General features: G+C 42.1%; 1 protein-coding gene across 1 annotated transcript; it reads left to right on the forward strand.

Moving 5' to 3' along the window:
* Window positions 1–771: 771 nt before the first annotated feature.
* Window positions 772–10,063, forward strand: TMEM128 (transmembrane protein 128). The gene is made up of 5 exons (XM_082611549.1): window positions 772–884; window positions 2,528–2,669; window positions 5,858–6,016; window positions 8,056–8,164; window positions 9,415–10,063. The coding sequence occupies exons 1-4, from the start codon at window positions 788–790 to the stop codon at window positions 8,153–8,155; spliced, it is 498 nt and encodes a 165-aa protein (XP_082467675.1). The 5' UTR covers window positions 772–787; the 3' UTR covers window positions 8,156–8,164; window positions 9,415–10,063.
* The last annotated feature ends 1,483 nt before the right edge of the window (window positions 10,064–11,546 follow it).

Below are 11,546 nucleotides of genomic sequence, written 5' to 3' on the forward strand. Positions count from 1 at the left end.
TGGAGGAAAACTTGTTAATTAGTGACACAGTCTTTTTCAGTTTATGAGCGTGAGTGATGGGAACTGACGGATTTCTGGGAAAGTACAAATTTAGCTTTCACGTTTCTGGCTGGAGGCAATTTCTTACAAGCCGTAAGAAGGGGGCTAACACGAACCACATACGGGTGCTTCACATTTAAAACCCCAGAACAAATCCATGCGGCAGGTATAATCCCCGTTGTACAGAAGAGGAAACAGGCCCAGAAAGGTTTATTTCTTGCCTGAGCCCACCCGAGCGGTCAGCGCCAGGCCGACTCCACCGCAGGTTTCCGGGCCCGGCCCAGCGGTCCTTTCCTCCTCCTGGGTGGCCTCTGACTCTTTCAAGTCTAGCTGGGCGACTCCTGAGGAGGAGGAGGAAAGAAGCTGGGGGCTGAGATGCTTTGGGCATACAGGAGCCACGAGGTTCAGGACGCAGAGCACAAAAGCTACGAAATGCCCCCGTAGGGCCTCGCACACCCGCCCGCGCGCATTCGCCGGCATCAGCGAGCTAGACCCTTCTGGGCTTCCGTAGTTCGGAACAAACTGGATATCTTTAGGTGGGGAAGGATAAATATTTTGAAGTTCAAATCATGTTTGCGGATTTGAGCACTAAGATAGTAAAGCCAAACCCTCCATACGTTCTGACGAACTAAAACCACAACAGTCTCTCTCCTTCACAAAAGGAAATCCCTCCCTCCCCCGGCGAACCGATGCCGGAAGTTCCGGTAGGCTTGACGTCACTACCGCCCAGTTTCTGGGCGGTGCTAAGATGGAAGCCCTACAGGCTCGGGAGCGACTCCGGCGGAGATACCTGTTCCCGCGGGACGCGGCGGTCCAGGTGGACCGCGAGGGCTACGCCGGGCCGGGTGAGGCACCCACCCTGGCGCGCTCCGAGTCGCGCCGAGTTTCCCGGAGGCGAGGCGCCGGATACGGCCGGCCCCGCGGGCCTCTCGCAGCCCTACCCAGTCAGGAGGGACCGGGTTTCGTTTTTTCAAGGCTTACCAAGTAGTTTTGCAAGTCGGGTATTTACTGTCGTAAAAGACCCTTAGAGATCAGGTAGCCCTGCGCATCTTGGTCTTCAGGATTCCCAGGAGAGCTGGTTTAACACCTGTTTGGCAATATCCATTAAAATAAAAAATATCCGCAGATTGTATTTCTAAGAACCTAACAAAGGAGCGTACTCGTAGCAGTACACAAGGGCGTGTGTGCAAAGTCTTTCATCTCAGCTTTGCTTGTAATAGCGAACGACTGGAAACATCTAATTGTCCGTCAGCAGGGAGCTGGTTAAATACACTTGGCTGTTTATACATGACAGCAGGCCGACTTTTATGTACCAATGTGGATGCTTTTTAAAGGGAGGCGCAGAACAACGTATGGTATGCCACCATTTGTGTTCAAACCAGATACCATGCGGTGTGTGTTCACCTGTAGATGCATAGAATATGCAAGAATTCAGTAGACGTTATTACTGGTAGCTGCTTTGGCGCTGGGGAACTGGGGTTAAGGGTAAAGAGAGAGATTTCGCCTTAAATCTTTTTGTCCTGTATGTTGTAAATCTTGTGTATTTATTACTTTTAAAAAGTAAACGCAGAAAACATCATGCGCAGGCATGCTGGTTTATAAATTTCGAGGGTGTCTCGCAGAATTTGTATTATGAATAAGCTTCCCAGGAATTCTGATGGTCAGCTAAAGGCTCGGGAACCTTGGCTACATACTAGTGGTGTTCACATGAACTGAGAGAGAGGGCATGTCAGTCACATGAGGAACTTGTTAGACCCCATTTGACCCATTCTTTCAGATTGGGTCCCACATGGCAGGAATTTGGCTTGTCCATCACCTGTCTAAGACAGTACCATGTTGGGACTGGACCTCCAGTGTGCCCTTTCCACTTTTGAGCTGCCCCAAAAGGTTGTGTTTGTTTAAAAAATTAAAATATGTACTTGTAAGTAGTGTTTTTGGAAAATCAAGTCCATTTTGTGTTCTAATGTTTGCCACTTGCATTTTTCTTAATTAACAGGACTAATCACTTTCCTAGACTATATGTGAAGCATAGCATTAAAATTCCTATACTACCAGATGGCATTATTCTTTCCAAAAGACTATATAAATAAATTTGGTTGCAAAACTCATTTAGCGGCAAAAAAATTGACTATATTGGACAGGTTTTATGGCAGGCTCCTATTAATTATTTCTAAAAATATAAACCTATTTTGGTGGTTTTACAGAAGAAATTGGTACTCTAATGGGAGAGAATGTGGTTCTTAGAAAGCTCTAGGAAATTATTTTATTTGACTTAAAATAGGTGTAATTAAAAAAAAAAAGGGGGTGGTGGAATTCCCTGGCAGTCCAGTAGTTAGGACTCCACGCTTTCACTGCCGAGGGAGCAGGTTCAGCCCCTGGTTGGGGAACTAAGATCCTGTAAGCGGCACGGCGTGACCAAAAAAAAAGGTATAATTCTTCCTGTGAAGTTAATGGTTACTTCATAAGTTGCACTCTCCGTTATTTGCAGAAACCTCTACACCTGTTGAGAAAAAGGAGAAACCTCTTCCAAGACTTAATATCCATTCTGGATTCTGGATTTTGGCATCCATTGCTGTGACCTATTATGTCGATTTCTTTCAAACCGTTAAAGAAAACTTTCACACCAGCAGGTAAGAAAACTTTATTGCTTCGTAAGTTAAACACCCGTGTTTTATTTTTCACGTTTTGTGAGCCGAATTCTTCAGATGTTTAGTAGGCACCTACTTTCTGCCGGGCATGGTGTTGGAGGTGCTGGTGACGCAGAGTTGAAAAAGAGAGTGTGTGTTCTGGGCACGTACCGCAGAATGGGTGAGGCTGGAAATTATTTCAGTGGGCTTTTTCAGCACAGATATTTTGTAGGATGAGGACGGTAGTGAATTTAAGAAGGACCTAATCCATTTGTAAACCATGCAGAGAGAATGACTGAAGGTCTTTAAGAAGATCAAGTACACGAGCATTGGGAGGAGGGAATGAGAATTGTGGTGGGTGGGAATTGGGCCTCAGAGCTCGTTTTCAGAGAATAGTTACAGCCAACAAGTTAACTACATGTACAGGCTGTGACTGAATTAGAGTTGCGGTCGCTGGTGGGAGGAGTCAGGAGCTTTGAGGCAGGATGTCAAATAGTCCATCGTTCATGAGGATTGAAATCTCTTCAGTATAATCTAGGAGTTGACGCGGAGGGGAAGGTTGTTCATCACACTCCTGAGTCCTCACTGAACATTGGAGAGTGTTCTGGAGGCCCCTAGATAACAGAAAAAGAGGGAGAGGCGTTGGTGAGCATCGGAGCTGGCATCGAGAGGGGTGGTTTGCTTAAAGTGCAAGTGTAATTGTTTGGAAGTACCAGCAGGGCTAGAAAGGTGCAGACGGGACTGTTTGATCCGGTGATATCGTTGGGGGTTGGGGGACACACAGTCTCTCCCGCAGAGGCCCTCAGGAAGAGCAGTGACTGCTGGAAGGGCGCCTGAGGAGAGTGAGGGAGCAGGTGGTCTGGGGAAAGCAGGCGAGGTGGGGGATGTTATGTAAACTATGGGAGAGAGAGAGCTTGTTCCCGTTCCTTACTTCCACAAGCAAGAGCTTTCCCTAAACACTCCCATCTTCTGGCCCTTCCCCTCACTGGCTTCTTCCCTGGGAGGTGCTAGAACTCCTGATAGAGTTTGGGAAGAAGAACCAGACACGTAGCTCAGCACCTTCTTCCTCTTGGGAGCCAGCTGCCCATGGGAAGCACAGATTCTGGGCTGCTTTTCTGCACCATTGTTTTATGGGGCGACCCTGACATGAGAAGGTCTCTAGGTTTTCACTGTGACTTGAAACCCAGTGGGTAAGTCTGTCTCTGGGTTTCAGTGTGAGGAAGCACGTTGTCACCATTCACCAAAACTGACTTCTTTTTGTAGCTCTATCAGTAAAAAAGCTGACAGTTGGTCTTTATCAGTTTGGTTTCTTTGTGTCTTTCAATTGGTCTAGAACTTGGGCTGGGAAAAGAAGGGATGGTTGTTTCAGACACCATCAGTAGCACCTGCTGCTTCGTTCATGAAATATCTCAAGAGAGCCTAAGATGTATCCAGTTATGGTGACAGTGATGAACAAGGCACGTTTCTCACCCTCCACCAGCTCATTTTAGGCTGTGATAGATGAGTAAGTCATGTGGTGCGTACTGTTTGCGTGTACGAGGGTATGTGCGGGATGCCGTGAGTGCACCTAGAAGGGGCACCCAGTCCAGCCCAGCCTCAGGAGGTAGGCCTTTTTGAGGTTTCAGGAGAGATGAGAGGATTTATCCATTTGTGTCCTATGTATCCTTGTATATGAGAATACTAAGTATTCTTAGTAGTTAAAGGAGATGGTGAGGTAAGGAATAGCTCACTACACTGTAAGGTGTTTGGGGGCGCCCACAGGAGTAGTGGCACCCAGTAGCCCACCGGTGGTATGGGACAGAGCCTGGACTCAGCCTCCAGACCAGGACTGGGGGGCATGAAAAGAAAGTGGGAGTCATAGGCCTGTCCTCAAAGAAGTGTCATCTTAGAGGAAAAGAGACAGAAACGCATGGCCGAAGGCTGAGGATTTTGAGTAGAGTAGTGTTGCATTCTTGCTGAGGCCTCGGTAAGCAGCGGGGAGTTGGGGCAGCTGTGGCGGGAGAGCGCTACCCAGAGGCATTCCGTGCAGGCTGCCTTCTGCTTTCTCGAAAAGGGTTCATTGCTCTGATTCTCCAAATCTGGCCTCCTCCCATGACCCGCAGGGGCTGGAAGGAAGGGGCTGATGAGCTTTTTGTCACACACACTGAGCCAGGTCTCGTGTGGAGTTGGAAGGAGCAAAAAGCCATTGTCCCTTGGGGGAGGACCGGAGATATTCTAGGAACGGGAGGGTTTCATTTAGAAATCTTTTATGAGAGGCAATATGAATTAACTCCTTCCAAATTGATACTCAGTATTTCAAGAAACCCTGCGTAACTTGGAGGAGTTGATGGCATCTGTTGAAATCTTTATTACTCTCACACTCAAAACTTCAGAAACAACCAGAAAGCCGCTCGCTTTCCTGTATGTTTAAGGAAAACATCCTTTTTTGTCGGTTAGTTTATGAAAGTGTGTGTGTGTGTGTGTGTGTGTGTGTGTGTGTGTGTGTGTGTGTGTGTGTTTAGAGTCTTCCTTTTTCATCCTCTCACGTGTCTGACTCTCATCTCTACCTGCCCGCCTCCTATTAGATCTAGACCTCCTGCAAGCTGGGGCTGAGTACCTGTGGGTGCCACTGCCCCTTCCCCAGTTGCTATTCTTCTTAGAAATAGACATTTAGTCTATTAATGAAAACTCTTAAGATACCTGATTTGTTAAGTGCTGTCAATTAGCACTTTTTTTTTAAACTACTTGATTTTTGTGTATATATTTGCTTAACAATCACTGAATTTCTAGTCAGCTTCAGGTATCTGAAGAGCCTTTATAAGTAGTTTATATTGTCTAGACTCAAGGTATGCTGCACACAGTCTGGAGCAAAATTGCAAATAACATCTTTCTAAAGATAGGCATAGAAATTCTGATTCAATAAGTTCAGATGCTTCCTTTCTGTAGTAGCAGGGCCGAGTCATACCTGGCTGGTAGGCCCTGTGTTATGGGACAGGACTCAAAATTCAAATCACCTGTATTCAAAGGTAAACTTACAAAACCTTTGTCAGATACATGCACTGTCAAAAATGGGATCACTGCCATTGGTATGGTAAGCCAGCAATGATATGAGGCTATGTCACATTTCAGATGTGTCAGAAAAGATTATTTACTATTAGGCTGCAGAGGATGTAAAAGAGGATAATAGAAGGGTATTATTTTTGTCTCTACAGTTGGTTTCTGTTTGGCGGTGCCTTGTTGCTTGTTAGCTTATCGATTGCATTTTACTGCATAGTCTATCTGGAATGGTATCGTGGAATTGAAGATTATGATATCAAGTATCCAACGTTGATACCTATTACAACTGCTACTTTTATTGTAGCAGGAATTTGGTAAGTTACCTTTGGAATGAAAATTTTTTTGATCAGGTAATGAGGTACGTGGTACAAAATTCAAGAGGGAAAAAAAAGGGAATAATGGGAAAACAGTCTCCTTGATTCCCTTTTCAGTAGTATCTTTCTTTACTTATATATTTAGTTATTTAAAATACAAATGGTGACATGCTATATATATATATTGCATTTTGCTTTTTAAATCATTTTCATTGTGAAGTATAATACAGACAGAAAAGTGGAAGAATCTAAAATGTACAGCTGAATTATGCAGTGAGCCTTGGTGTAAACCCTAACGAGGTCAAGAGATCTGTGCCGGCCCCCTCTAACCCTTTCCATGCCCCCTCCCAGTCACTCTACCTTCATTCCTGCCCGCAGGTAAACACTGTCCCCACCTTCATGGTAACTGCTTTCTTTTGCATCTCTTATAGAAATGGGTTCATATAGTATGTACTCTTTTACATTTGACTGTTTACATGCACCATTATGTATGATTCGTCCATATTGTGCATAACAGTTGCTCGTTTTCATTGTTGTTCAGCATTCCATCTTATAACCAAATCCCAGTTTATCTGTTCTGCTGTTGATAGCATTTGGATTGTTTCCAGTTTGGGGTTATTATGAGTGATGCTGTTAAGAACATTCTTGTGTATGTCTTGTGTGCCTGTGCATGTTTCTGTTGGATGTATATGTACATGCATACATATATACATATCTCTAGAAGGGAAATCGTTGGCTCATCGGGTATGCATACCTCCAACTCCAATAAATAGTGCCAAACTGTTTTTCCAGAGTGATCTTTTTTTTTTTTTAAATTGAGTTTGGAATTCTTCCATACCAGTACATATAGATGTGTCTCATTCTTTTTAACAGTTACATCATTATCACTGCATGGACATACCATGATTTATTTAACCAGCTCCCTGTTTTTTTTATTCTTTCGCTGTTATAAATAATGCCACAATTAACATCATTTTACATAAGCTAAGAGGTTCTCAATGAAAAGTTTTTTTTATTTTTATAGAAGTATTTTATAACTTGCTCATTAAAGAAAAATCTGTAAATTACAGAAAAACACGAAGTAAATCCCATGATCCTGCCAACCAGAGAGAAAACTACACTGAACATTGTGTATGGCCTTTTAGGTTTTTTTCTCTCTTTATATTAATTGCATTTTAATTTGGGGAAAACCACACACCTTTGTACACATTCAGTTTAAATGTATTTTTTCTATTATGTATTTTCTGTAGTTGAAGTTTATGGGTGTTTGACATATGTTGCATTGTGATGCGGTTTTTTATTAACCCTTCAGTGACGAGTGTAGACAGTTGTCTTATTTTACAATTTCTTATAAGGCTAACATCACCCCCAGAAATATTGTATGTTTTAGAACAATAGGATTATAGCTATTTAAATTTCTACTTCTCAAAATAGTATGTTAGTCATTAACTATCTGAAACACTTATTTAATTGACTATAATTTTCCTTTATTAACTTCTGCTCTTAAAAATTCAGTTCATAAAAATCATTGCACTTAGAAAGTGTGTTATTCTTACCTTGGTGACAGGAATAGTGTTTTTCTCAATGGAAAGTTTAATAGCAGCTTATAAATGATTACTTTTTCATTCTGTTTCTAACAGCAAAATACTTTAACCGTCTATTTTTTTTTTTTTTTTTACCATTATAGTTTGGTAGTGTGTGAGATCGTAAAAGCAGGCTGTAGTCATTTTATTTCATGTTCCTTTACAGATACTAATGTTAAGAGACTGAAGTCTCTGTTAAGCCAGGCCAGCTCTCGTTAGAGGAGCTTTAGTGATTCCAGTTCTGAGTACTTTTTGAAGAAATTATGGTATTTCCAATATTGGCTAAATCACATATCTGAGAAACATGATTTATATATAGAAAGTTACTGGCTGAATGAACTTTCCCAAACCGGGTAAAAGTGAGTCCTTTAAATCTAGATTCTACAGTAGAATATAGTTGTATAGAGTATAGCTATAGTTGTGAACTGTGTGGCTATTTTGTCCTTTTCTTTTCAGCTTCAATGTTGCTTTATGGCATGTGTGGTCATTTTTCACTCCACTGCTGTTGTTTACCCAGTTTATGGGGGTTGTAATGTTGATCTCACTCCTTGGATGATTTCTAAAGGTAAGATTTCTGGAATGGTATTTCTAATAATGAATGCATTTGAAAAAGTCTTTCATGATAATTTTTAGTGGACATAGCAATAATGGACTAGTAAATTATTTCAGTCATGTTTACATGAGAGTTGTTCATCCATTGAACTCTGAGGTAGAAGGGACTGTGATCCCTTTCCATTTGCATAATTTAGTTCTAAGTGACTACTTTTTAGAGAAGGCACCCTGACCTTCCAAGATCTCATGAAGAGAGTATTTGCACCTTCCAATATGGATAAGTTCACACATTGATCCATTTTCTATTGCAGTAGACTTCCATCTACTTCTATACAGATGACTATTGGCTAGATCGTTCTTAGTTAATGGGAATATGGGAAGAATGGGCAATTTTACCCAGTTGAGAAGAAAAATGTTTTCTAACTGTCCTGGCTGCCTCATAAAAATCTGATGGATGGCACATCAGCCTTTTCCTTCCATGTTATTTATAGAATTTCTGCTTCCCCAGAGACCACTGTGTCCCTGGGCCTGCTGCCTTCACAATGGGGTCTATTTGCTAATTGTCAGATAACTCATTTATTGAATAAGTATGTGTTCAGAATATCACTGTACATGCTTAGGGACATGGTGAAAAAGACAGACGGTCCCTCTCTTCATGTTGCTTACGTTAGAACTTGGAGAAAATCTACTCCATATGTCAGTTTACTTACTTGTAAACTTGAAAACTGAGACCCAGAGAAGTAAACTTGAAAACTGAGACCCAGAGAAGTAAACTTGGAAAACTGAGACCCAGAGAAGAAAAAGTTAATGCACTCAGTTATGGGTGCAAAAGAAAACTGACATTTCAGCTCACAGACAGCATGTTCTCCCTTTGGGGTTTTAAAGGAAAGTAAAGAAGAAATGGATGTCCTCTCATTGTTGCTAGTCTGAAAATAGCTGCTAGCACACACATGCTGATGTGCAGAGTCCCCTCCACATGTTGTGCTGTGTCTAGGACCGTTTGGACTCTCACAGTATGTCCCCTGTCCCTGTTGACCTGTCGCCACAAGAGCATTCCCTCATCTGACCCTGTCTCCTTTGAATCTCTGGCTGTTCAGTGTTGAGTTTTTCCACGTGTTCAGGAGCTTTTGACTTACTGCCGACATCAACTTATAATTGGTAACAGAGAGCCAGAGAATGTTGTAAGCAGGGAGATTGAACTGTGCTTTTTAATATTAAATCCAACAGCCTGAGATAGAATGTCTTGCTTGGGTTTTCTTTCAGGTGTAAGGACATGTCAGTTTAAAGTGAATGATTAATATCCTGCTAGCTGAAAGCACCGCAGACATAATGGAAAAGCTACAGTGTGTTTTTGCATCTATGAAGTGAATGGTTTCCTTGGAAGAATTGTAACTTTATAGCTCTGTAGTTGAAATCAGAATAAATTATATTTCATTTGCATATTCCTAAACTCATTATCGAATTTTTCAGATTCAAAGTAGAAATATTCTATTCAAGACAAATAACTGATTTGTGGTGTTAATCTGTTTGGATCATTGGAGAAACTGTTAGTATAAAAATTTAAATGAATTTTCATTAGAGATGCATAATGTACTCCCAATAGTGTAGAGAAGTTGTTCACTCTTCCATTTAAGGGGGAACAGTTCAGTGTATGAGATGACTGGCTGTGTGTATAAAGGAATGATAGTGTCATGTGCCTTTAACCCAACTTCAGCAATTCCTATATAATACCATTTTTATAATAGTTTTGTTAGGAGGAGGACCAGTTGAAAGGATTTTGTGTTTTCCCATCACTTAAGATTTATCACTGTGTAAATTACTGGGTTTTTAGCATTTGTTTAACATATGAACTTTTAATCATCGTAAGTACGTGTAATTTTTTTCTTAATATTTAAATAAAGTATTTCTATAACTTTGTTGTGGGTTTTGGTAATACAAACTTTGGAATTGTTTCTGTCTTCAGCTATTAGCACTTTCACTATAGAAATAAGGCTTCTTTTTAGAGAAGGCTACTCTGCTTTTCAAAGACCAATGGAAGACAGTATTTGCACTTTCAAATGCAAATATGTTTACATTAAGCCTAAACATCGTAAGTATTGTGACATTTTAAGTACCTTACGTTGGTTTCTGCGCTCCCCACCCCCAAGGGACTTCAGGTGATGATATGTTTCAGTCAACACTTGTGTCTGGCTCGGATCACACCCTGCAGTAGTAGTTAATCTTGACCTTGAGTAAGCAGTTAGTCTTTCTCCAGCTGTGAGGCAGGAACAATGTCTGTGTTGTTGGGTTGTGGGTGATAAGAATAATGTTTATGAAACACCTACTACAGTGCCTGGCACACAGTAGGTGCTCACTCAATAAATGGTATTGGAGAGGGAATGAAAGACAAAGTAGATCAAAGAGCAGGAATGGGAAGAGGCAGGCATGATTGGTAAACAGAATCAAGCTCAGTTTGTGTACATATGCATGTGAGGGTGTATAGAGAGAGTCATTTAAAGTAAGGAGCAAAGTCAGGCGAAGGTCAGAATCAGGTGGCGAAGGTCAGAATCAGGTGGCCAAGTCAGTCAGTGATGTGAGGGTCCAGTGCAAGGCTGAGGTTGCAAACCCAGGAAGTAGGATTAGAGAGAGCACTGATTCAGACCCTCTGGAGGGAACTTGGTGGGGGGGCAAGGGACGTACTCCTGTGACAACTCCCACAGAGTCCTTGGGCAGATTCTGCAAGAAATCCTTCCTTCCCTCCCTCCCTTCCTTCCATTTTTCTTTTCTTGCAAAGTAGTTTTACTGTTGATACTTGGATAGAAACCTAAGGCTGGGATTTTCTGTGTAATACAGTCATTAGAACCCAGTTAGCCAAGTGCTGATACTGTGGTATAGCTAGGGTGGTAAGGAGATGATCCTGTTACAAAGAGACATCTGAATAAATTTGTTTAAACAGGATCATGCCTGGTCCCTGTGCCCGTTAAATAAGTGCTGTACAGATTATTTGTGGGTCTTTTCCTATTGTTATAATTATTTTCTAAAATTTATTTATTTATTTATTTTTGGCCGTGTTGCGTCTTCGTTTCTGTGCGAGGGCTTTCTCTACTTGCGGTGAGCAGGGGCCACTCGCTATCGTGGCCTCTGTTGCTGCGGAGCACAGGCTCTAGATGCACAGGCTCAGTAGTTGTGGCTCACAGGCCCAGTTGCTCCGCGGCACGTGGGATCTTCCCAGACCAGGGCTCGAACCCATGTCCCCTTCATTGGCAGGCAGATTCTCAACCGTTGCGCCACCAGGGAAGCCCTTGTTATAATTAATAAAAACTGTGTCAAGCAGTGTTGTTGCTGCTTCTAAACAAGCCTGTGGGAGGAGCATCCACTCAGAATAGTAATGAATAACGGAATTAACAGTTGTGAAT

This window comes from Mesoplodon mirus (genome assembly GCF_964341445.2).
Source record: "Mesoplodon mirus genome assembly, chromosome: 2".
Lineage (NCBI taxonomy): Eukaryota > Metazoa > Chordata > Mammalia > Artiodactyla > Ziphiidae > Mesoplodon > Mesoplodon mirus.